We start from the raw sequence: 27,709 nt of genomic DNA on the forward strand, positions 1-27,709 counted from the left end.
TGGTTTTCACCCTTTTGGATTTCTGTTGGACAGCCTTTGTTTTTGGACTCAATCAGCCACTCTGTTTGTAATTGTGCTCGCTTTTTGTTGTATTAAAACCCTTCTCTGAACTGTTCCTGCTGGCTTTCGTGTCCTGCATTTGGGTCCTCCAATCTACTACCTGCTTCACCACACACAAATCCGTGACAAAAGGTACATTTAGTTTTGTGTGAAAAACGTTCTTTGAACAACATCTCGCACAATATACGTGGTTGCTGCTAGCTAGATGACTCAGCTTTGTTCCATGCAGAAAATTATCTCACCTGATGTGTTTAATCGACCGACACTCAGTCCTTTTATCACATCATCCTCTCATGTAAGTTCTTTGATGTTAGCTTCAGTAACGTTAGCCTCAGTCATTAATAGAAAAAAATTCGACGTGTTACGAAAAGTGCTATATAAATAAATAAATGATTGAAATATTAGAAACTATATCTGTGGTTCTGCTGCACATATTTCTACATAAAAATCATTTTATCATGAGTCAGATGTTATAATGGTGAAATGCTGACGAAGTGCATTGCAAAAATGTAATAGGTGAAGATTTCCAATAACAATGTACAGGAAGAAATGACTTTGAATGGGACCGTGCAGAAGAAATTGTAGTGCTCCTTTTTTATTATAGGAGATATTTTCATGTATAATTCTTTCTGTAGATATCATAAATTAATCTACATTTTGGGAAGACTTACACACAGCCGCTGCTTTTGTGAGTGGTCAGTTGGTGCTTTGTGAGTCTACCTGTTCAGTGGTGTCAGCAGTCAGACCCTGGTGTGCCTTGGTGGTGCTGTTGAGCCTGTCAATGAGCTGCTTGATCTCCATCAGTTCATTCTCTATCACATACAGGCTGAGAACTGCGTAGAGGTCTCCGTCATCCTCCCTCTCCAGCATCGACACATCTTCCTGCAGCTGGGGCAGACGTCGCTCCAAACCCAGCAGCAGACTCTCCAGCTCCAGAGTCTGCAGAGAGAGCAGGTAGACTCTGTGTTCACACATACAGGAGTCTGTTTTACAGCTGTTGAGTTTGTGTTCTTTACAGTCTGGTTTAGAAAATAACATTAACTAGTTACCTTCTGTGGGGTGATGTTGCTGTTGCATTTTGATGCATTGTCCTCCACTGTGCTGAGTTTGTCATGAGGGAATGCCTTCTCTGAATTAGTCAACTCACACGTACACTTATCTTGTGAAAATACCTGAAGTCAAGAATATCAAACATCATGTAGAAAATAATATAAAAACCTTATTTGAATAATAAAAAAATGAATAATTATTGCTATATTTTAAGGGTTTTCATAGCTGTTGGATGATGGTGAACAGAGCACACAGTAAAAGGATCACATACAGCTTCATGGTCAATCAGAGAGCAGCACTAAATGAAACAGTCCCTGAACTCAGTTTGAATATGACTGTCTGTCCAGCCTTTGAACACTCCCACTAACCTCTGCATGTGAGTGAGTTTTATGTCCCCTCTAGAAGTGGGTTAGGGTTTAGATAGGTCCCATATTCCCCAAATCCAAAGAAAAATAACTTGTTGATATCAGAGGCCAGAGGAGAATGGGCAGACTGGTTCGAGATGACGGAACCACTCGGATGAGTATCACTACTCAATACCTTTATGGTATCAACCGAAACAGCCCAGTATTGAGTAGAATCGAAACGTCTCCAATCAAACCTGTACTTAATTCGATACTTTTTGTAACCAGATTGCGGCAAAAAAAACTACTATTCGTATAGTTTTGCTTGCATCCAAACACACAAGCAACACACTGAAAGTCCAAGTTCACCTTTGCAGTCTCAGGCATGTTCGTCACCATTACAAGTTTATCACCACAAGCTTGGCAGTGAATATGGCCTAAACATAGACATTCACCTGGTATAATTTTGAAAATTTGTGTTATAACTGTTGTATATTAGTTTCTTTTCATCAGATTTACAGTTACAGTTGTATTCCAGGTGTATTAGAAGATATTCAGTTGCATTATAAGCTACAGGATGATGGTTTTGATGGGGATATTGCTATTAAAATATAGATTTTATACCAAGGGAGGATGAAAATATAATTTTTTCCTTTATTGCATCTCCATTTAATCTTTAATATAAAAAATGATGCATGTACAGTTGATTCATATTCCTTAGCTTCTAACATGCATCTAAGCCTAATGGTTCTATTACTGATTCATTTTGGGCATGTTATTTTAGGCTTTTTTCCTGGAAGTACTTGTCTCTTTCCAAGAGGTTTACATGGCAAAAATGAAAGTTGTGCATCGATTTCATCTCTCCTGTTGTGATTTACACAACATCAGGCAGATGAACTGATGCAGCAGAACAAATTCCTTGGTACTATGATCGATAAACTGCGCTTTGAGGCCCAGGCTGATGCTGTGTGCAAAAAAGCACATCAGCGCATGCACTTTTGTCAACCCCGTTTTTATGAAAATGTTTCACTCATTGTTACGACCCTGGCTCGAGGGAGGCAACATAGAGGAGTCACAAACGTCTATTATGATCAAAACAAGGTTTATTGCAAACAAAGTTCAACAGAGAAGGAACAATGGAGGCTGGCAACGATGCTGCTGCTCCTGGCTGCGTTGTGTGAGAGACAGAGTGGGTGGAGCTAGCCAGGGGTTAGCAGATCCAGGAAATTGGGGAGATGATGGGCAGTTTCCAGGATACCTACAAAACAGGGTACAGAGTAGCTTTGGACATAACACTACTGTTTTATTGAATCGGTTCTTATCTCCTTTATCTGCTGGACATTTGCTGTCAAAGAGAAAAATTGCCTGCAAAGTACTGTAAAGGTGTGCACCAAAATTGCTTGTACACCCTTTAATGACCTTCATGACCTGGACAAGGTCATGTTTTTAAAGAAAGTGAGAACAATCTTGGTGATACCCGTACCCCTTATGGGGTGAACTCATGTTGCTACAATCAAGGTGCAGATATTGTCTACCACGTTGCAGAACATATGAGCAACAAAGGTCATTTATCTCTGGAGTTATCATCCTTGTAAATACTACTTACTTACTTACTGCTGACTGGGAACCAAATTGCCCCTCTGGGAAAATAATGTTACCTTGAACTTGAAATTTCCACTAAGGTGAACAATTAAGTCTAATTTAATCTAATTACAGCATTTGTTGTGCAAGAGGTTGTGCATACAATCCTCTTTTAAAGGTTAAGTTTGTAAGTTTTAGTGACATCTAGTGGTTTTTCATTCACAGTCCCTCCCCTCCCCTTTCTAAGAGAGAAGGATAGCTACAGTGGCCGACATAGGACAAAAGGTGTCATCTCTGAGACAGAATAGAGTTGCCATTCAAGAAATGAGATTTCTTTTCAGTAAAAAGTATTGTGAATATTATTGTTAATTGTTGTACTGTAACCATACATTTTGTTACATCTTGGGAGGGTTGGCTCATCTGGACTAACAGACTAATCTAAATGAAGAACATCTTGAAAACTATTTCATCTTGTGCAAGTATGATCACTGACAGATAACAGGAAAATGTAAGCTTCTTTTTCAGCACCACAGTCCAATATAAACCACATAATAGCCTACACGAAGTTTACAAAGGCATTGTTAAGCAAGATCAATTCAACGCTCCTCTCCACTTTGTTCAATTATATAAGCAAAATGCAAATCTTACCAAAATGTCTGTTTTTTGAAATACAACAGAAAGTAGTACAAATAGCCATAATTTTAGCTTGTGGTAAAACAGTGCAATTGTCAAAATACACCTTTGGTTTGCACAGTAACAACACAATAGCCTACAAACAAATGTGTTTTCTTTAATGCTAATACCGAAAGTATTCCTTATTGGTCACATAGGCACACGGTCTTGTTATCGTTACAGTGTTCCACCAGGGCAGTAAAATGTGAAGTTTATGTAGAAAATACGAGCTTCCATGCTGTACGGTTTTGTTGCAAATTAGTCAGGTGATTGTCTCACAAAGTAATAAACACATTTCTGTCAAAGTAGTGTTAGCAAAGACACAGAGCTGGAGAACAACATTAGAAATAACAATACTACATATAATTTCCGCCAGGGCAATAAAATGTGAAGATTAGCTGTCTGATATTAGCTTCCATGCTGTACGGTTTTATTTCTAATGAATCAGCTGATTGTCTCACAAACGTAACCAACACATTTCTGTTTTTAGCAAAGCCATGATAATAACTCCATATTCTAAGTATAGGTACAGCCCTCTAAAGCTATCGCTATTGGGTTTACCACTTTGCACTGAGAAAAGTTGTCTACGCCAACCCACAGCATGGGTCTCCCCTACATCCGCACCTTGTGTATATATACAAAGCTGAGAACTAACCTTCGACTCCCAAAATGTCTTTTCTTCAGCACTGAGAACCACGGTCAGGTGAGGCCTTCAACTTCTGATTGGAAATCTTCTGCTCTTTAGACAGCTCAGTGCTGAAGAAAAATGGGAGCCGAAGGCCAGGTCTCAACATTGTACACTTGTCATTTGCATCGCTGAAGCTGTTAAAGCACTTCAGCCCCACATTTGGGCGCTAAACCAACCAAGATTTTTGATCAACTTACTTTCGAGCCTCCCTCTCAACCTCATATTTCTTCTTACATTCCAAACTACCTCCTCTACTGTTGCACCAAGCACCTATTTCTCTCTCTTTGTGGACACCTAAACTTTCCCATCCGCATAATCCCACATGGCCACTCCTCCCTTTCCCACTTACCTCCACTATCTGGCATAGCGCCGTCTCTCCGTGACTATGCAGTGCTCAAGAACACTGATAAAATGAGCAAGACTTGTGACGCGACTTCCTTTCTTCTTGGAAAGGCATCTCTTTCTCTTACGTCAACCACATAACCCAACACGAGGACATCAACTTCTACATCAATGCAGCCCCCTTCACCGGTTTCGCTACCACAGAGGCAGATGGTTCGTTAGGAGAGGCCCACGCTGTGAGTGGGCGTAGACGACTTTTCTCAGTGCCACGCAGAGGGGTATACCCAATAGTGATAGCCTTAAAGGGCGAAGCCTATACAAAACGCCCTCACTCTCCTCCTCCTCCACCCTTACCTGATAATGAACCAGCGACATCATCTACACCCACTCAGTCCTCAAATCAGAACAGTAGACATGGAGGCTGTTGTTTCTTCTGTGATGTAACTGGATGATGGGAAGGGAATCCAAATGTGGAAGGGAATCGCTGACTAATAATGGCCTTTGTTTTGTGGTTTTGCAGAGATGTACATACAGAATCTATTCTGAAGATGTGGTTACAGATTCAGGAACAGAGAGTGACTATTCTGTGCTGAGCACGCAAAATATCCACTGAAGAAATTCTAGACCCAGACTGCGACATTGACAGTGAATGTTTAATTTTGTGTTACACATGTTGTGTAATAACTACAGCATTTGTTGTCCATACGAAGCTCTATCAATGGTGCCACAAGTATGCACTAAAATGCTGCAGACTGAATTATCACACTCTATCACCATACTGTACAGATACTTATGTAATTATTTTAGATTAACAAAATCCTGATAAAAGACAGATGAATGAACACAACTGGCTAGCACCTGTTTTAGAAAATTTAATACGGATATATAGATTGGCAAACCTGATAACCCAGTTTTAGCTATTTTAGCATCTGTCGTTATGTGTAACAAAGCAAGGCACAGAGGACATTGTGTTTGAAAGTCCCTGTATAAATTACATTTTAATAACACACACAAGACAAAAAGGTTGAGACTGTAGTCTAAATAGAGGTTACACATCTAAACCTCCCAGCAGTCACGTGGACGTATTAGCTGTGTGAAAATAAAGGATTCTTGACAAAGGGGAGCAGCGACGAGCTCCAGCTTTATGCAGTTACTGAGGCTTTTCACCAAATTCTGTGGCATGTTGACATTTTTAAAATGTTTTTGCCAACCCTGTCAAATCTGAAACATGGACTAATCCAAGCACTTTTCTGGGTCAGCACGACCCTATCCGTTATCCAGGTCCCTTACCGCTCCTGATCAAAAATAAAGTAGGCTAATTGTCCAACCTGAATATTAATATTGATTATTATTCTTACACCATCAAAAAAGTAATTGAGTGCCAAACAAATTTGATTTAACTCGACAGTTGGAAGAAGTTAGCACTAGCAGAGCGCTAAATATTTTTTGGGGGGAAAAGTGCTGTCCATGGTTCAGAAACATCAGCCAAGCAAATGTCATAATTCTCTGTCGGTCAGTTGTTTTGCTAATTTTCTGTAGCTAAATAAAGCTTAAACATGGAAAAATACAACTATAATATATATAACTATACAACTGAGGAAAATAAGCCCCCTTAAAACCCCTTCTGTCACTGGGCCTGGTTGGAATATCATTATCATTAGTTTCCTAGGGAGCAAAGAAGAGAGTGTTTTGAGTGTTACACAAATGCAACGGTTAGAAATTTGACATTCAAACCTTAATTAGTTCTTGTTATTGATCACAAACAGCAGCCAATCAGAAATGCCAAACAAGAAGCATTCTTATTAATAGGTCCAACTAAAAACAAAAGCAGCCTACCAAGGAAAAGTTTGAGACTATGGGAAAAAAAGCAGAAAAATATCCAATATTATAGGCTTACTTATCTTAAAGCAACATCACGTAGTAATTTAATCTTAAAATAACGACTGTACACTGATTTGTAATAGTGTGAGTGGAGTCTCTTATTGCCCCTTTGGGCCCACAGCGCCTGCTACTGCACAATCCTGGGCAGGAAATCTATCACAACAATTCCGTAATGCTTTTAGGCAACATATCGCTCACCAACACGACTCTTCATCAAGCAAGCTACCAGAAGAAGCAAAAAGTATATAATGTCAAATGTGAGTTCTTTGGAAGAAGCTAGCTCAGTATTTTCAGAATGGATATCACAGCTTCTCTTATACAGTCTATTTTAAACAGAGACCAAAGAAGATTTTGTCAGAGGAAGCAATGAAGAGAAAAAGAAAGAATAACCGAGCATTAGGGATGAATTTTTTCGGGAATCCTGTGGGTCATGGGATTTCTGTAGGATTACTGTGAGATGGGACTGGACGGGACAGGGGAAAAAGTCGACGGGACGCATATGTCAGGTTTTTATCTATAAATATGTAATTCTAATATGAATAAATGCTATTTTAAGATTTTTTTTTTATCTCGGGAACAGTAACTTGCCAGATTAAATGAAATTCTTCCAGATTGGTGGAACACCAATTTATCAAGCTTCCGTGACATAGCTGCCCTCTGCCTTCTGATCATCCGCTGGGAATTTTACAAGCAGTAAAATTGCCAGGGAATTACAAGTCCTATCAAGTCCTGCAGCTGACCTTTCCTTCCCTAGCCCCTGAACTGAGGACTCCCAGTGCTGTCTTGTTCACTTTAAATCAAGGGTTGGGTATCGTTTTAAAATTATTGATTTTGATTCTGATCTCGAATCCAGTTCTAAACAAATCTCGGTTCTGATTCCAACCCCTTGTCACCACAATCTTTCTCTTTCTCCTTGTTCATCTTCTCCTTCAACCTTTGGGGACTCATAATTTAGAAAGCTGTTGTTAGCTGTATGTGGAGCGCTGTAGCTGGGAGATCGCAACACATTGAACACTGTGTGTTTCTTCAGATTCACACTGTATTGAAGTAAATGCTTCATCATATTGGAGCTGCTTCCTCCCTTGCACAAAATATCCTTATGGCAGGTGTTGATTTTCGCTGTGTTCTTTTTTAATGAAGCTAAGCCAAACTTGTGTGTTTGCTGCAGTCTGCCAGGGTACAGGAATGTAAAGAGAAGTTCTCTTATGTGTTTTGTTGAGACACTGCAGAACAAATGACATGACATTGGGTCCGCATAGCCGGTCCTGGCAGATAAGTGCAACTTTTATGAACTGTAAAATGTTTTCTGCAGTTCAATCAGGAGCGCTACTGAAAATGCTAAAAGTGAAGAACTGATAAGTAGAATCAAAATGTATGTGTCTTAATGAATCCATGGTTCTTGGAAATTTGTTACCGATTCCAAATTAGAACCGATTCTTGAAACCCAAACCTTTTTTAACACTAGAACTGCCAGGGTTCGTTGTATACCTAAAACCGTAAAATTTACCCGCTATAAAAATGCAGTGATTTTGTGATTATTTCTGCTACATTTTACACTTTGGGAAACATTAAGCACCTTGGCTGTGCATTTCCACCATCCCCATATTTCAGGCATTCACTGAATGTTTATTCTATTCATTGTCTTCACCGTGCAGGTTGATCGCTTGCGCTGCGTATCTGTGAAGGGCACGTTCCTACGCGGCAGCTCTTTTGATGATCATCCACTCGCCGCTGAGAGCTAGCCCAGAGATGTGACAGCAGAGAGTAGAGACCAGCTCTGTATGACTATAAGCATGCACATTACTTTAAGAGAGCTTATTTTGAGTTTCCATACACAGTTGCAGATAAAATATGAAGGAGCAACTATGAAAAACAAGAGTCAAACAGAAAACCTAATACTTGCCAAAAAAATGATTGTGTCACAAAGTGGTGTGTAGTTGAAAGGTTTTAGGACCCAAACGCAGGACACGGATTCAGGCAGGTAAAGTTCATTGATTTAATTAACAAAAAGAGGGCACAATGAGCAGACAGACAGGCAGAGAGACTGCAGGGGAAAACAGACACTAACAGGTTGCAAAAAGGCCAAGATTCAAACAACAAAAACACAGAAGCCAACTAAAACAGAGACAGAACAGGTCAGAGTAATGAGTATAACAACCTAAACAGGATAACAAGCAGAGAGAACAAAACCGGATATGAATACCCAATAAAATGGGCAGACTGAACACAAGACATCAGACAGACAAGACTGAAACCCAATACACGACTGAGAGACAAACCAGTGGATAACTAAACAGATCAGACCAGAACAACTACACAGAACAAGCAGAAGACAAGCTCCACAATCAGTTCTGACTGACTAGTAGGGAAACTCAGCTATTTAACCTCAGTGGGGTTGTTTGCCAGGATTGTCGATACTGCTGGTTCATTAGTGTTCCTGGTTGTTGTAACGAGAGTCATTATGGTGGTTAGGACTACCCGTGGCCAAGACTGAACGACCATCGTTGGCATCTTCACCTGAGGCCAATAGGTTACGTTTGTTTCCAGGGAAGTGATGAAAGGACAGCATTGTAAGTGGGGGATAAGTGGTGGCGTAGACCCCCTCCCCTGTTCAATGACAGCTTCTCGGCTTGTTAAGTATTTGAGGTTTTCTCCTTATCTTGGTCTTATACTTAAGGAATCCCATCAAGTGTGTTCAACTGTTACACAAAAGACCTTAGTAACCAAACTAAGGAAAATAATTTAAGGTACCTCTTTATCTTAACCGCAACATGGTTGAATTTATGGCGATAGATGAAGAAATTTTATGTATCCTGAGAAGAGTGTTCCACAACCAGCAGATGGCAGTATTTGTTTTGCCATCTGCTGGGACCCGATGACCAGGATTTTTGTTTTGTCTGAGTTCAGCTGGAAGAAATTATTTGACATCCATTTTTTAACTTCACAAAGGCAGTTGTTAAGAGAACTCAGCATTCCAGGGTCTGTGGATCTGACAGGCAAGTATATTTGTGTGTCATCAGCATAAATATGAAAAGAAATGCCATGTTTATGGATAACATGTCCAAGGGGAAGCAGATACAAGGAAAACAAAATGGGTCCTAAGACCGACCCCTGAGGCGCACCATATTTAACTAGACAGAACAAAGAGACATAATTGTTTACAGACATGCAAAACTTCCTATTTGACAGGTAGGATGAAAACCATTCTAGGGCAGTACCAGAGATCCCCACCCAGTGCCTCAGTCTGTCTAACATGATGTTGTGATCAGTGGTGTCAAAAGCAACGCTGAGGTCCAGGAGTATCAGGACTGAGCACATGCCTTCATCAGCAGACATTAAAAGGTCATTGGTCTTGGGGTCTTCCGCGTTTGCATCGCGGTGCATCTGGGAGTCTTTGTTTTTTTGATTGATTTAAAAAAAAAAATAAAAAATTTCTTTCTCCCACCCCTATTGGCTACTGGGGTTCTTGCCTGCCTGTTGCTGGGGTAAGTGTGGCACAGTCGTGCCATCCCACTCTCACTAACAACTACATTCTTCAACAGGCTTATGCGCACACACATGTACACACACACATGCAGACACATTCACCCACACGCACACAGTCTCACACATAGACACAAACAAATTTAGGTTGTCCCTGGTAGAATTATTCCTGATGCTTTTCTTTCAGTTACTTTTAAATTAATTATTCCAGCTCTCGTTGCTGTGCTGTATTGCTTATTTAGTGTGCTGGACTGTTTCTTGTTTTCATTTTTCTCTTAGTTGTCATACTATGTCAGCTGTTTATTGCTGCTGTTCGGCTGGTTGTCTTTTACTATTATGATTATTTTTATTGTTTGTTTGTTTGTGTGAGTTTGTTGATGTTTTTCTCCTCCCCAAGCCCCCCTCTCTGTTCTATTGCAGATTTCGTTGCTTTCTGCAATTGGTGTTTCCCTCTGCTATTCCTTGTTGTCCTCACTTTCCATCCCCCTTCTCTTACAGGTCTTGTCCTTTCTCTGTGCTGTCTGTTTGTGCCCCCCCATCCCCGTGTCTGCCCCCCTGTCCGGCCCGGTGATAAATCAATATATAATTAAATAAATAATAAAACAGACAAAGGAGTATTTTAATACTCTCTTGTTAAAGTAAAATCTGTCTGGCACAATATGTTATCCAGGTCATCATTCTCTATACCAGGCTGCTGGGCAGGACAGGTTTAAAAAATAAAAATAAAAGGTCATTGGTGACTTTAAGCAGGGCAGTCTCAGTGCTGTGGTACTTCCTGAAACCAGATTGAAACTTTTCAAATAATTAGTTATTTTCCAGTACAGTGAGCAGCTGTTTGGACACAATTCTTTCTAGAATCTTTGCAATAAAAGGCAGTTTTGAAATTGGTCTAAAATTATGTGGGAGGGAGGGATCTAAACCAGGTTTCTTTAAAAGTGGGTTCACGCAAGCCGTTTTAAAATAATCAGGGACACAACCAGTAGATATGGAGCTGTTGAAAACAGAGATCAAATGGGCCCCAGCAGAATCCATTACTTTCAGTAAAAACTTTGTAGGTATTATATCAAGTGGGCTGGAGGACACTCTCATTTGTGATACTGTTTTTAAAAGCTCAGACAAGTTGATGGGATAAAACTGGTTAAAACTCTCTTGTTGCTGGTGAGGAACCTCTGAGTAAGAGGCTGCGGGGGTAATAGAGGCTCTGATTGATACCACCTTATTGGTAAAATAAGATAAAAACAATTCACAGCCATCATTACTTCCAGCTGAGGCACAAGGAGGGGTTGGGTTTACCAGCTGATCCACAGTCTTAAACAGAAACCTGGGATTGTGTTTATGTGTAGTAATGAGTTCAGAAAAATAGTGTTTTCTCGCATCCTTAACCATGTTATTGTAGTTAATTAATAAATCCTTCAGACTGAGGTAATGGATTTTGGAGAATGGATTTTTTCCATCTGCGCTCTGCTTTCCTGCATTCCCTTTTGAGGCTGCGAATGCTGTCATTTATCCAGGGTTGCTTACTAGCTTTAGACGTAGGCCTAACCTTTAGAGGAGCAGTAATATTTAGTGATGAAAAGCAGATATGATTGAAGTGATCGACCAGATTGTTGGTGTTGGAATCAGACAGGTGTTGGCTTTGGCTCTGAAAGAATGCGCAAAACTTTGAAACACTTTGTTCATTAAAGATGCGAGAACACACGGAGCTTGGTGAGATGGCATGAGGAACAGGCATATACTAAAAACAATACATCTGTGGTCAGATATGGTCATGTCCACTAATTCCACAGAGGAAATGCTGAATGTGTTTGCCCTTTGACATGTTGTTTGAAGTTAAAAGAAGTGGCCATATTTAAAAAGTCAGTTGCATTAACATTGTTGGGGTCATCAACATGAATATTAAAATCGCCACAAAGAACAATTCTGTCATAATTTAAAACCAGTGTAGATAAAAATTCTGGAAGTTCTGATAAAGATCCTCCAGGCGGTTTTGGGAGGCGATAAATTATAACAAATATGATAGGTTGCAGTACTTGATGACATTTCAGATTTTTCCTATACACGCACACTAGCCCACCCACAAGATCAACAGAACACAGTGCAAACATGCGCAAAACAGTTGAACACAAGACATGGAACCAAAACAAGACCAGAATCCTTAACTGATAACAAAATAAGGTTTTTTAAATCCCAACTGGGATAAACAGTCTGCAGTCTATGGAGGCTGGAGGTTGTTGTTTCTTCTGTGATGTAACCGGATGATAGGAAGGGAATCTAAATGTGGAAGGGAAGCGGTGACAAATTAACTACCTTTATTTTGTGGGTTTGCAGAGATGTACATACAGTATATTTTCTGGAGATGTGGTTACAGATTCAGGAACAGAAAGTGACCATTCTGTGCTTAGCACACAAATATCCTCTGAAGAGACCCAGACTGCATCATTGACAGTGAATGTTTAATTATGTGGTTATGTTATAGATGTTATAGCCTAGTTATATTCTAAACACAGCTTATGTTCTGCTTGTTTTTTCAGACTTCATCGGGCATTCAGAGAATAACACATAGTTACAAAAGTTTGAAAGTCCAAATAAAAGTAGGCTATTTATTCGATAGAAACGATTATCATCAATTCCAAAATTCATAGTATATTTTACCCAACGAAAAAATTTATGATCACTTTTACTAAAAAATACATAGCAGTGGAAAAGTTAGGCTATAGCTGGTCAAAAAGCAAATGTGGGAGCCGCATGCTCTCTTAAAGGGACCGCAGAACACACCTCTATCACCGCGAAAAACTAGGCTACTGCAGCATTAGTTTTTATGATCATGTAACATACACAAAAGCTATAAGCAGCATGTTTACTTCATACAAGTGGATCGCTGTCAGATAATGACCTGTCAGAGGCAGAATCAACCTAGGACACATAGCTCAGCCCCACCGTCAGACTCTCCTTCACTCACTGCGCTGAGCAAGTGTAATGCCTGTAGTGGAAAAGGTGTTGCCAATAGCAACATAGAATGCTGATCTAAATGCGCGACATGAACAGCGCTAAAATGACTCTTTTCTCTATAGAGGTAAATTTTACACGCTGGCACTTATAGGTATAAATGTCCATTTTTAAAATCTGGCTTTATCTTGATATTTTTTAACAATAGGGGGTGCTACATAACTGGGGGACTTGAATATTATATTGAAACAAAGATACAATCAAAAAACAGCCACAGGTAAATTTGACCCGTTCAAGTTTATTTATATAGCACATTTAAAAACAACACTAGTTGACCAAAGTGCTTTCCACAATAGACAACAAATATACATCACAACAGTAGAAAAAGTAAAAAATAAATGTCACTACTCAACTCTGTTTGAAGGCCAATGAATAAAGATAGGTCTTTAGCAAGTATTTGAAAGTGTCAGGAGTCAGGGGGCATTTTGTATTTGAACAGGTAAAGTGTTCCAAAGATTAGGAGCAGCTACTGAGAAGGCTCAGTCACCTTTTAGTTTTTAGCCTGGATTTGGGGACATCGAGGAGCATCTGATTGGATGACCTCAGTGCTTTGACCGGAGTGTGTACATGTAAAAGTTCTGATAAATAAGAAGGTGTCAACCCATTTAAAATTTTAAAAACAAGCAATAAAATCTTAAAATTAATCCCAAAGCGGACAGGAAGCTAGTGGAGCGAGGCTAAAACAGGGGTAATGTGCTCACGCTTTTTAGTTCCTGTTAGAAGTCGAGCTGCTGCATTCTGGACTAACTGTAACCAATGGAGAGACGACTGATCCGCTCCAACATACAAAGAGTTACAGCAGTCGAGATGAGACGTTATAAATGCATGTATTACTCTTTCAAAGTCTTTGCGTGGCAGGTAGGGCTTGACTTTGACCAACATTCTCTGAAATTCTTCTGAAAGAAACTGACTTCTACTACAGAACTCATTCGATTTTTCAAACTTAAAAGCACTGTCGAAGATCGCACCTAGATTCTTGGTAAATGGACAACTAAATGTTCCTTAAGTACCAAGAACATCTACACAAGCACTTAAATCCCCAGGTCGACAGAACACAACAACCTCAGTCTTACTTTCATTCAGACAGAGAAAGTTCTGATTCAAGATCTCTTAGGCAGCTGCGCAAGGACTGAGTTGCAGCTTTGTCATTAGATTTTACAGGTAAATAGATCTGTATGTCATCTGCAAAGCAATGAAAGGAGATGTTGTGTTTGTTGAAAATGGACCCCAATGGCAGCATGTACAGTGAAAAAAGCATGGGGCCCAATATGGACCTTTGGGGGACCCCACAAGAAAGAGGGGCAGCAGATGAAGAAAATTCACGAGGTGAACAGAGAAACTTCTATCCGCCAGATATGATTTGAACCATTTGAGGGCTGTGCCCCTAATGCCGACACACTGATCGAGTCGGGATAAGAGAATGGAGTGATTAACCATATCAAAGGCAGCAGTCAAATCTAAAAGCACCAAAACAGCAGAGTTTCCGGAGTCAACAGCTAAAGGAAATCATTAAAAACTCAGTTTCAGTACTGTGACGGGGCTTAAATCCAGACTGGAATTTTTCATAAATATTAAAATCATTTAATATCATCAAGTTGATTAAAAACCACTCTCTAAGATTTTTGACAAAAAGGGGAGCTTAGAGATAGGTCTAAACTTTGAGAGGTTTGAAGTATCCAGATTCTTCTTTTTTAAACGTGGTTGCACAACTGCATGTTTGAAAGCAGCTGGAACACACCCTGAGCTGAGAGATGTATTAACCAAGGCGACAATGCTTGATCCAACAGTGTTAAAAACATCTTTCAAAAAGCGTGCAGGAATACTGTCAAGGGAGCAGTCCCGTTGGCGGTTCTAGTGTTAAAACTCCTGTACACTCTCTCACTGCTGGTCATTTAGACCAACACATCATATTAATAAATATGTGCATTTTAAGTGAGCTGTGCTGTCGACTGAGAACCTATCACATGTTCAGGTGTGCAGAAATATTTTTCGGTATTTTGCTTATATTATAAAATAAATTACGGAATTGTAATGTTTAAGGAATGTTTTGAGACATACTTGCAAACATCAGGTCTTGCAAAGCATTTTTAAAAATAGAAGATAACACTGCAGCAAAAACTACAAAGGGGAAATAATAACCATTGTGGAAAAGAAAGGGGAAATGTACAACCAAATCTGAAACTATTCACATACACATAAATGGATTTAAGGCTCCAATATGTCACATCTTGGACAAGAAGCAAGTCAGCAAAATGTTTGTTGTGATGAGACTATTAGAGAAAAGAGAAGGTGTGGTGATTTCTGAATAAACTACCTTTTATACCTCACATTGGCGTGGTCTTTGTGAGTGAATACAGTGATAACTTGTGTTAAACAAAGGCAAGACAGACAACATAAGGCCATGTAGCTAATGTATAAGTTAAATAACATTGTTAGCTAATGTCAGCTGCATACAGCTCCCCACATTAAAGCTACACATTTGATTCCCCTTCCTCATTTGAGAGAGCTAGCCCAGAGATGTGACAGCAGAGAGTAGAGACCAGCTCTGTATGACTATAAGCATGCACATTACTTTAAGAGAGCTTATTTTGAGTTTCCATACAGTTGCAGATAAAATATGAAGGAGCAACTATGAAAAACAAGAGTCAAACAGAAAACCTAATACTTGCCAAAAAAATGATTGTGTCACAAAGTGGTGTGTAGTTGAAAGGTTTTAGGACCCAAACGCAGGACACGGATTCAGGCAGGTAAAGTTCATTGATTTAATTAACAAAAAGAGGGCACATTTACTGAAAGCGGCAGAGTCAAATGAATCCAAAATAATCAGTCCAAAAACAACAAGGTAATCCAACACAAAATCTAAAAGTGTAATAATCCAAAAATCCAAGGAACGGACAGGGAATAGGCAGGGCATAACACAGGACGAGACCCAGACTAAAGAAACAAGCAAACATATATACAGGGACTGACGAACAGGGTGGTAGCAACTCAAGTGACAGAGATGAGACTAATGAGCAGACAGACAGGCAGAGAGACCGCAGGGGAAAACAGACACTAACAGGTTGCAAAAAGGCCAAGATTCAAACAACAAAAACACAGAAGCCAACTAAAACAGAGACAGAACAGATCAGAGTAATGAGTATAACAACCTAAACAGGAAAACAAGCAGAGAGAACAAAACCGGATATGAATACCCAATAAAATGGGCAGACTGAACACAAGACATCAGACAGACAAGACTGAAACCCAATACACGACTGAGAGACAAACCAGTGGATAACTAAACAGATCAGACCAGAACAACTACACAGAACAAGCAGAAGACAAGCTCCACAATCAGTTCTGACTGACTGGTAGGGAAACTCAGCTATTTAACCTCAGTGGGGTCGTTTGCCAGGATCGTCGATACTGCTGGTTCATTAGTGTTCCTGGTTGTTGTAACGAGAGTCATTATGGTGGTTAGGACTACCCGTGGCCAAGACTGAACGACCATCGTTGGCATCTTCACCTGAGGCCAATAGGTTACGTTTGTTTCCAGGGAAGTGATGAAAGGACAGCATTGTAAGTGGGGGATAAGTGGTGGCGTAGACCCCCTCCCCTGTTCAATGACAGTTTCTCGGCTTGTTAAGTATTTGAGGTTTTCTCCTTATCTTGGTCTTATACTTAAGGAATCCCATCAAGTGTGTTCAACTGTTACACAAAAGACCTTAGCAACCAAACTAAGGAAAATAATTTAAGGTACCTCTGGCTTTATCTTACCGCAACACGGTTGAATTTATGGCGATAGATGAAGAAATTTTATGTATCCTGAGAAGGGTGTCCAGGAGAATCCAACAGATACACTAAATGATGAGTAAAACGAGAAGGCTGTCAAATTTAGCGCTAGCTAGTCAATAGAGTCGAGTCTGTAGCCTAAATAAAATTATTCTTACCAGTTTTCTTTGGTTCCCTTTTATAATTGGTGATCTCTTTTTTGGCAACAACATACTTATTTTCGATCTCCTGGATGAATGTCTTCATAATTCTTGAATTAATTTTCGAAGCGATTTCCTCCCACATTTGATGTTTTCTGTTTGCTGTTATTTGCGGATCAAATAAAAATTTTAATATGTGCTTTTATTTTATGAAATAAGATCGGGAAAGGCTCTCCTATAAAAGTATGTTTTAAGAAGGGACTTAAAAGAGTTCACTGATGTGAAGGCGTGTAAAATGGTCTCGGTGTCCTTAAAAGTTAACATAGATCGAAATTTTGCTATATTTCTAAGTTGATAAAAACATGATTGAACAAGCTTTGTGGTGTGCTGCTCGAAATTTATCAAACCAAACACCAAGGCTCTTTGCCACAGGCTTAATGTGATTTACTAGGGAACCAGCAGATGGCAGTATTTGTTTTGCCATCTGCTGGGACCCGATGACCAGGATTTCTGTTTTGTCTGAGTTCAGCTGGAAGAAATTATTTGACATCCATTTTTTAACTTCACAAAGGCAGTTAAGTGAACTCAGCATTCCAGGGTCTGTGGATCTGATGGGCAAGTATATTTGTGTGTCATCAGCATAAATATGAAAAGAAATGCCATGTTTATGGATAATATGTCCAAGGGGAAGCAGATACAAGGAAAACAAAATGGGTCCTAAGACCGACCCCTGAGGCACACCATATTTAACTGGACAGAACGAAGAGACATAATTGTTTACAGACATGCAAAACTTCCTATTTGACAGGTAGGATGAAAACCATTCTAGGGCAGTACCAGAGATCCCCGCCCAGTGCCTCAGTCTGTCTAACATGATGTTGTGATCAGTGGTGTCAAAAGCAGCGCTAAGGTCCAGGAGTACCAGGACTGAGCACATGCCTTCATCAGCAGACATTAAAAGGTCATTGGTCTTGGGGTCTTCCGCGTTTGCATCGCGGTGCATCTGGGAGTCTTTGTTTTTTTGATTGATTTAAAAAAAAATAATTTCTTTCTCCCACCCCTATTGGCTACTGGGGTTCTTGCATGCCTGTTGCTGGGGTAAGTGTGGCACAGTCGTGGCATCCCACTCTCACTAACAACTACATTCTTCAACAGGCTTATGCGCACACACATGTACACACACACATGCAGACACATTCACCCACACGCACACAGTCTCACACATAGACACAAACAAATTTAGGTTGTCCCTGGTAGAATTATTCCTGATGCTTGTCTTTCAGTTACTTATTTAAATTAATTATTATTCCAGCTCTCGTTGCTGTGCTGTGTTGCTTATTTAGTGTGCTGGACTGTTTCTTGTTTTCATTTTTCTCTTAGTTGTCATACTATGTCAGCTGTTTATTGCTGCTGTTCGGCTGGTTGTCTTTTACTATTATTATTTTTTGTTTGTTTTTGTTTGTGTGTGTTTGTTGTTGTTTTTCTCCTCCCCAAGCCCCCCTCTCTGTTCTATTGCAGGTTTCGTTGCTTTCTGCAATTGGTGTTTCCCTCTGCTATTCCCTGTTGTCCTCACTTTCCATCCCCCTTCTCTTACAGGTCTTGTCCTTTCTCTGTGCTGTCTGTTTGTGCCCCCCCATCCCCGTGTCTTCCCCCCGTCCGGCCCGGTGACAAATCAATATATAATTAAATAAATAATAAAACAGACAAAGGAGTATATTAATACACTCTTGTTAAAGTAAAATCTGTCTGGCACAATATGGTCTCCAGGTCATCATTCTCTATACCAGGCTGCTGGGCAGGACAGGTTTAAAAAATAAAAATAAAAGGTCATTGGTGACTTTAAGCAGTGCAGTCTCATTGCTGTGGTACTTCCTGAAACCAGATTGAAACTTTTCAAATAATTAGTTATTTTCCAGTACAGTGAGCAGCTGTTTGGACACAATTCTTTCTAGAATCTTTGCAATAAAAGGCAGTTTTGAAATTGGTCTAAAATTATGTGGGAGGGAGGGATCTAAACCAGGTTTCTCAGACAAGTCGATGGGATAAAACTAGTTAAAACTGCTTAAAACTCTCTTGTTGCTGGTGAGGAACCTCTGAGTAAGAGGCTGCGGGGGTAATAGAGGCTCTGATTGACACCACCTTATTGGTAAAATAAGATAAAAAAATTCACAGCCATCATTACTTCCAGCTGAGGCACAAGGAGGGGTTGGTTTACCAGCTGATCCACAGTCTTTGGGACAATCCACAGGGATTGTGTTTATGTGTAGTAAGGAGTTCAGAAAAATAGTGTGTTCTCGCATCCTTAACCATGTTATTGTAGTTAATTAATAAATCCTTCAGACTGAGGTAATGGACTTGGAGACTGGATTTTTTCCATCTGCGCTCTGCTTTCCTGCATTCCCTTTTGAGGCTGCGAATGCTGTCATTTATCCAGGGTTGCTTACTAGCTTTAGACGTAGGCCTAACCTTTAGAGGAGCAGTAATATTTAGTGATGACAAGCAGATATGATTGAAGTGATCGACCATATTGTTGGTGTTGGAATCAGACAGGTGTTGGCTTTGGCTCTGAAAGAATGCGCAAAACTTTGAAACACTTTGTTCATTAAAGATGCGAGAACACGCGGAGCTTGGTGAGATGGCATGAGGAACAGGCATATGCTAAAAACAATACATCTGTGGTCAGATATGGTCATGTCCACTAATTCCACAGAGGAAATGCTGACACCCAGGGTAAAGTCCAATGTATGACCACGGTTATGTGTTTGCCCTTTGACATGTTGTTTGAAGTTAAAAGAAGTGGCCATATTTAAAAGGTCAGTTGCATTAACATTGTTGGGGTCATCAACATGAATATTAAAATCGCCACAAAGAACAATTCTGTCATAATTTAACCCAAACTAAACTAAAACTAAAACATGTGGATGAATAAAATAACAAGGCCAAAAAAGAGAAAGTCAGAACCAAAAACAGACTTAAACAAGATCAACAGAAAACAGTGCAAACATGGGCAAAACAGTTGAACACAAGACATGGAACCAAAACAAGACCAGAATCCTTAACTGATAACAAAATAAGGTTTTTTAAATCCCAACTGGGATAAACAGTCTGCAGTCTATGGAGGCTGGAGGTTGTTGTTTCTTCTGTGATGTAACTGGATGATAGGAAGGGAATCTAAATGTGGAAGGGAAGCGGTGACTACTTAACTGCCTTTGTTTTGTGGGTTTGCAGAGATGTACATACAGTATATTTTCTAGAGATGTGGTTACAGATTCAGGAACAGAAAGTGACCATTCTGCTCTTAGCACACAAATATCCTCTGAAGAAATTCCAGACCCAGACTGCAGCATTGACAGTGAATGTTTAATTATGTGGTTGTGTTGTATAATAACTACAGCATTTATTGTGCATACTAAGCTCTTTTAATGGTGCCACAAGTATGCACTAAAATGTTGCAGACTGAATTATCACTCTCCTTTACCAGACAGACTGTGGGTCATGGGATTTCTTTAGGATTGCTGTGAGATGGGAGTATATTTTACTAACTATCATGGGACTGAATGGGACAGGGGAAAAAGTCAACTGGACGGAAGCATACGTCAGGTTTTAATCTATAAATATGCAATTCTAATATGAATAAACGCTATCTTAAGATTTTTTTCATCCCAGGAACAATAACTTGCCAGATTAAATGAAATTCTTCCAGATTGGTGGGACACCAGTTTATCAAGTTTCCGTGACATAGCTGCCCTCTGCCTTCTGATCATCCGCCAAAGAGTTTACGTATCTGTAATTCCCTGGGAATTTTACAAGCAGTCACTTCTTGCTCTCAAGTCCTGCAGCTGACCTTTCCTTCCCTAGCCCCTGAACTGAGGACTCAGCTGTCTTGTTCACTTTAAATCTAGGGTTGGGTATCGTTTTAAAATTATTGATTTTGATTCTGATTCCAACCCCTTGTCACCACAATCTTTCTCTTTCTCCTTGTTCATCTTCCCCTTCAACCTTTGGGGACTCATAATTTAGAAAGCTGTTAGCTATATGTGGAGCGCTGTAGCTGGGAGATCGCAACACATTGAACACTGTGTTTCTTCATATTCACACTGTATTGAAGTAAATGCTTCATCATATTGGAGCTGTTTCCTCCCTTGCACAAAATATCCTTATGGCAGGTGTTGATTTTCGCTGTGTTCTTTTTTAATGAAGCTAAGCCAAACTTGTGTGTTTGCTGCAGTCTGCCAGGGTACAGGAATGTAAAAAGAAGTTCTCTTCTCATGTGTTTTGTTGAGACACTGCAGAACAAATGATGCGACATTGGGTCCGCATAGCCGGTCCTGGCAGATAAGTGCAACTTTTATGAACTATAAAATGTTTTCTGCAGTTCAATCAGGAGCGCTACTGAAAATGCTAAAAGTTAAGAACTGATAAAAGAATCAAAATGTATGTGTCTTAACGAATCCATGGTTCTTGGAAATTTGTTACCGATTCCAAATTAGAACCGATTCTTGAAACCCAAACCTTTTTAAAACTTCTGTACACTATCTTACTGCTGGTCATTTAGACAAACACATCATATTAATAAATATTTACATTTTAGTTGAGCTGGTGCTGTCTACTGAGAACCTATCACATGTTCAGGTGTGCAGAAATATTTTTCGGTATTCTGCTTATAAAATACATTACATTATAATGTTTAATGAATGTTTTGAGACAGACTTGCAAACATCAGCATTTTTAAAAATAGAAGATAACACTGCAGTGAAAATTACAAAGGGGAAATAACCATTGTAGAAAAGAAATATCCGACCAAATCTGTTGTGAAACTTTTCACATCAACATAAATCGATTTAAGGCTCCATAGTGACTCATCTTTGACAAGAAGCAAGTCAGCAAGTCTGTTGTGTGGATACAGAAAAGAGGAGGGGTGGTGATTTCAGTACTAACAGCTTCAGTCCACAAATTCATTTCTCCAGCTCTAAACATGCTGCTGCTGCTCCTTCTGCTGCTGTCTTCAGTGAGTCACACCTGATATCCTACTCTCAGACTCTTATACACTAAGAGAAAGAAATTAGGAAAAAGTGGAAGACATAGCACTTGCTCTATACAACATCAGTGTTTTTATACATGTGTGACTACAGGGTGATGGCCAGGCTCAGCGAGTGTCTGGCCAGAGGAAGAATGGCTCGTGTGTTTGTGCGGTGAACTCCAACCTGTGGACGTTCCCTGCTGTGAAGTTCGAGTCCGTGCTGCAGCAGGTTCAGTCCTGTGAAGGATCTTTGAACAACCTGCAGGAACAGGTGAGAAATAAGGTCGACCAGCATCATTTTACATCGGTGAGAGTGGTACCTAATTCAGACTGTGTCCAGTCCAATTCCACCTCTGACTTGATTGATTATATGAATACAGTGCTGCTCAGCCATACAATGCAGGTTAGAAGCATTTACTCTAATGTGACATTTTGATTGGATTCAACAACTGATTATTATGATTACTTTCGGTATTTTAGACTCTTCTGTTCAGCTGACTTGCGAGTCTTGTGACTATGTGAAGGTACAGTCCCCAAAGAAAATATGAACTTGAACCTGGAATCCTGAAAACACATTCAGTTTTCAAGAAACAGCAGAGTATTTTCTGTCTGTGTTTCCCTGCAGGTGACGTTATCCAGCCAGCGTCTCCCTCAGATCCAGGCCCTGGTTAAGAACATGACGGCCCGGCTGGAGCCTCACCAGTACCTGCACAACCAGGGACTGTACACAGACTTGTCTCTGCGCCTGCTGGGCCAGGAGCTCAGCCAGTTGGAGACAGATGTTGGTGTCATCCACAAGCAGCTGAACAACGGCCAAACAAAGAAACTCTCCAAAGAGGTACAGTCTCTCTCTCTCTCTCTCCCAATAAGTTAATACACAGCCTGTTAAAATATACATTTAAATGTTTAATGCTGTAAATAAACATGTAAAAAGAATAAAACTTTAAATGTTTTTAAAGTATGTGAATAAATCAAATTGTAACCCTAACCCTGGGGTGTCAGTGCACATGTGTAGGCGTAACGTTTATGTGTAGTAGCAGTGGAGGAACACTTGCTGAAGAGACTGAGCCCCAGCTTCACTGGTGTTGTGTCTAGTTGTCCGCACCTTGCAGGACTTTCAGATAATTTATCACCGTTGATGAACCACACCAAGAATATTTTATTGTTTTTAAATAGCCGGCTACTTGAAATAGACCCGCGAGGAACCGCGGTTTGCACGCAGCTGTTGGCAGCACGGTACGCACGCCAAACTCTGCACAAGACCAGTGACTGGCAGATGAGAGAGAGAGAGAGAGTGAGAGAGAGGGGTCTTCAAGAAGCATCAGTTCAGCTGGAAATTTACAGTGACTGCAGCTCTGCAGCTTGTCAAGATTAATTTGCAGCCACCATGTGTTAAATATACATATGGTGGCAGCAGTGTTCTTTCTGTGGAGTTTGCATGTTCTCCCATGCGTGTGAGTGGTTGTTTGTCTATGTGTGGCCCTGCGATGGACTGGTGACCTGTCAGCTGGGATTGGCTCCAGTCCCCCGCGACCCTGTACGCAGGATAAGCGGTTTACTCAAGTACTGTCCTTAAGTACAAATCTGAGTCACATGTACTTTTGTTTCATGGCACTTTATACGTCTACTCTTTACATTTCATACTTTTTACTCCACTACAATTATTTGACAAGTTTAGTTGCTAGGTTTTTGTACACAAAACATGAAAAGTACAAGTGCAGCTGAAAAAAATTGATTATTAATTCAAAGATGAATAAGTAAGTTTTCAAGTGAAAACATTTTTTGGCTCCAGTTTTAAAAAAGTGAATATTTGCTGCTTTTCCTTTCCTAGTTGTAAAAATTAGCTCCACATCAACCAACTGCAACAGTCGTTAATGCATGAGTAATGATAATGAAATGATATAGGTGACATTTTTATGCAGCATGAGTACACTTTTCTGATTATACTTACTTACTTTTACTTAAAGGTTCAGTATGTAAGATTTAGTGGCATCTAGTGGCGAGGTTTGTGAACTGCAACCATCTGTCCAGTCCACCACTGCCCCCTACCCTTTTAAAGAACGTAGGACAGCTACGGTGGCTGACACAGCACAAAAGGTGTCTCTTCTGAGACAGCAGAGAGTGTCCCGTCAAGAACTGAGGGTATTTAAGGTAGATTTATTAAGAAATTATATTTACTTAATTATTCAGTAAAACCATATGTTATTGTGACTTGGCCACTGACAGGTAACATGGAAAATGTAAGCCAAGAGTATGAAACACTGTCACTGTTTCTGCACCACAGTCCATTCTAAACCACACATTAGATATAGTTTATACAAGAATTGACAAGCCCGCCAACAATAATATCTGGCCCGTGGCCAGATTATGGTCTTTTGATAGCGGCAATAGTTATTCACATAATCACTTCCTCTTTAGTGGTTTTTGTCTACAAAATAAAAGCACAAGATGCTTGCGTTAAATTCTGAACGACATTAAAAGAGTCTGTATGTAGCTTGCTTGACACACCTCCAAGGTTGATTGATCCGGATCAAACACTGAAACACAAACAGCAGCACATGCTGTAATGTGAGCCAGAAAAACAGTCGCTGCAGAGTCCATTTGTTGAAGATAGAAAAAGAAAGTTGCCCTGAGGTGGAATCAAACACACAACCATCTAGGGGAAAGTCCTGTACTTCACCAACTGAGCTAACTGAACACCAAAAGAATGTCTTCTAATATTTTGCCTTATATTCTCACCCGCCATCTAATGGTTGAGAAAATTGCTCTGATGCAAAACTTATTTGCCGACCCCTGCAGTATAGTATTACTACTTCTTCTAACGTATGTATTCAACATAGTGATGAGTGTCTGCACTGCCTGAATTCTACCAGAAGTAGAACAAGAAGAACGTAGTGACGAAACGCGCTCTGTAGCGCTGTTGTCTGTTTTCAGCTACTATAGAAACATGACAATGCAACGTCGCGACGTCCATAGAATGGGGGACCCCCAGTTATGTAGATAGAAATGGCTCATTCTAAGGTAATAAAAACATAACGGTTCATTATGTAAGGTCTTTACACACCACTGAAAACATAGTTATGGATCTTATATTGCATTTCTATCAATAGATCCTCAGAAATATTACACACTAAACCTTTAAGTAACATTTTCAATTCAGGAGTTTTACTTGCAATGCAGTATTTTTACAGTGATATTAGCTATAATTTGTGATATATCAATAGAATAAATTTGACAATATGAAGAAACATACCTGAGTTATTTTGAAATGTTTTTAAAGGTAAATTCTATGGGTTACCATGTATATATGCCAACTGTCTATGTACAATGTTGTAAGTGCGTGCGTGTGTTTGTGTGTGTTAGGTGGGTAAATTGCGTGCAGATGTAGACAGGAGGCAAATGTCAAACACAATTAACATGAAGACAGTGAAAGAGAAACTGCGCTACCTGAAGAACACCGCTGAGTCTTGCAAGTCAATCCCCAAAGACTTCAGAGGTAAGTATGGTGCTGTGTGTGTGTGTGTGTGTGTGTGTGTGTATGTATGGAAGTGAGCACTCACACATTCTCAGTTTTTCATAGTTATTACAATGAGAGTGTTGCCTATGAACATGTAACAGTGTGCAGTACAATAGACATAAACAAAAATATTAGAGATGTAAAAAATCATTGGCCTTACTTGTCAGTTAAAGGTATTTTTTTAATGAAATCATTTATCAATAAATCACTTTTTTATAGCCTATTTATGAACAGGTTGCAGCCTCACATAAAAATTAACCACTCACCTGCTTTCAGAGCCTCCAGAAAGCTCTCCAGATCCTCTTGCCTACTGATTCTGAACTTTACACAGAAACTCGAATGCAAAAACTAACAAGACAACTAGGATGAACTAGCCATTAAGTAAGGAAGTGAATTGGTCTATATGTTGAGTGGCTGCTGAAGGAATGAGTTGCAGGTGAGGAATGGGCAGAGTCATACCTGCCAACACTCCCGTTATTCCTGGGTTTGTCCTCAAGGTCATCTTCTAGCAATCTCCTGTTTTGTTGTTTCTCCTGGAAAGTCCTGTACTTTGCATGGCCCTCAAACTTTCTTATGACTAATCATCATGCACAAATCAAATTTTTTGATGTTTGTTTGATACCACTACCAAGTCCAGATCGTCTGTTAATACTTAGGAATCAATAGCATGCATCCAAGATTGGTCTGCCAGAGAAGAGGCCACAGTGCCACGCTGGATGACCAAACTTCTTCTGAAAATCACAGTGTATGGCATGGCTAGCTAAGAATAATGATGACAATAAACAAGTGTTGTATTGACTCTTCAAAGGTTTACATACAATTTTTATATTTTTTAATACTATTAGTACTGTATTAATATATAATCTTACTATGGAATATACTTTCCATATTACATTTTATAATGGAAAGCAATTTCACCCTAATTTACTATCATTTTATCAATATTTTATAGATAGACAAAAATGGTGATACTTTAGACTCTACTGTACATCACCTGATCTTCAGACCCTTCTCATCTCTGTCTGTTTCCAGGCCAGGACAGGCACTGCCTCAAGGGCCTGATCACAAATATTAGCGAACCTGTCATGACTAAGGTCAGTCCCTACGGTAAGAGCTACATCTCTGGTTCGTGGGGCAAACAGGCCCAGATGGACAGCGAGGGGCAGAAGAACAGCTACTGGGTCCAGCCTCTGCTCAACAGCCACATCTGGGGCAACTCCCTGCGTGTTTACCAAACCTACGAAGACTTCATGGCCTCTGCTAACAACAAGGACTTTACCTTTGCTCCATCCCACAGTCACCCCAACAGCATTGAGGGTCCCAGTGCTGTTCTATATGGTGAAGCGCTGTACTATAACTGCTACCGCTCTGCAGACGTCTGTCGCTACGACCTGAAGAGCAACGCCGTCAAACGGGTGACACTTCCAGGCACCGGCGTGGGTTTCAACAACAAGTTCCCGTATTGTTACTATGAGTGCCGTGCCAATAGTGATGTGGATGTGGAGGCAGACGAGACGGGACTATGGGCAATCTATGCCACTGTCGGTAACCATGGTAATCTAGTGGTGAGTCGGCTAGTTTGGGACAGTGAGGCCGAGACACTAAATGTCTCCCAGACGTGGGAGACGAGGCTGTTCAAGAAGGCAGTGAGCAATGCTTTCATGGTGTGCGGTGTGCTATATGCCACTCGATTTGTGGACGAATATCGGGAGGAGGTGTTCTACGCCTTCGACACAGCAACAGGCAAAGACGACAACTCACTAGCACTGCCACTGGAGAAGGTAGCTAAAGGAGTGGCCAGCCTGAGCTATAACCCCATCAACAGACAGATCTACATGTACAACGATGGATATCTGCTGGCCTACCAGGCCAACTTCTGATCTGAAGTTGTTGTAATGTATTGTATGTTAGCCATGTTCACATAGCACCTAACAACAAGAAATAGCTTGATCCATGAAGTATGCCAATGTTAGCAGCCAGGTACTCCATGTTGTTAGGGCATCACAAACAATGTTTGTATGTTATAACATATTATACATTATTACATGTTTGTAATGTAGTAACGCTGACTGTAAAAACTAAACATTAATAAAAAAACAAATCCCAATAGAAGTCATTTTGTGAGTTACTTTTTCTAATTGGTTTTAGCCT

At 40.1% G+C, this 27,709-nt stretch overlaps 1 protein-coding gene across 2 annotated transcripts; it reads left to right on the plus strand.

The window, feature by feature from the left end:
- Positions 1 to 250: 250 nt before the first annotated feature.
- Positions 251 to 27,674, plus strand: LOC119894221 (olfactomedin-like). 2 transcript variants are annotated; one of them, XM_038706843.1, is made up of 6 exons: positions 251 to 355; positions 886 to 1,014; positions 22,154 to 22,312; positions 22,667 to 22,879; positions 25,405 to 25,537; positions 26,591 to 27,674. In XM_038706843.1, exons 1-6 carry the CDS (start codon positions 266 to 268, stop codon positions 27,436 to 27,438), a joined length of 1,572 nt encoding a protein of 523 aa, XP_038562771.1. In that variant the 5' UTR covers positions 251 to 265; the 3' UTR covers positions 27,439 to 27,674. The 2 variants fall into 2 exon arrangements, with proteins under 2 accessions (XP_038562771.1, XP_038562772.1); XM_038706844.1 differs by lacking the exons at positions 251 to 355; positions 886 to 1,014 and adding an exon at positions 21,980 to 22,029 and having other exon boundaries at positions 26,591 to 27,438.
- The last annotated feature ends 35 nt before the right edge of the window (positions 27,675 to 27,709 follow it).

This window comes from Micropterus salmoides, unplaced genomic scaffold (assembly GCF_014851395.1).
Source record: "Micropterus salmoides isolate LMB-PRFRI ecotype aquatic unplaced genomic scaffold, ASM1485139v1 Ms_hic_scaffold_8, whole genome shotgun sequence".
Taxonomy (NCBI): Eukaryota; Metazoa; Chordata; class Actinopteri; order Centrarchiformes; family Centrarchidae; genus Micropterus; species Micropterus salmoides.

Excerpts from the sequence above, each read along its gene's own strand:
- LOC119894221 (XM_038706843.1), top strand. The coding sequence starts at position 266 with ATGACTCAGCTTTGTTCCATGCAGAAAATTATCTCACCTGATGTGTTT. Across the intron at positions 1,015-22,153 it reads AGAGTCTGCAGAGAGAGCAG|GGTGATGGCCAGGCTCAGCG; the intron begins GTAGACTCTGTG and ends GTGTGACTACAG. Across the intron at positions 22,313-22,666 it reads TGAACAACCTGCAGGAACAG|GTGACGTTATCCAGCCAGCG; the intron begins GTGAGAAATAAG and ends GTTTCCCTGCAG.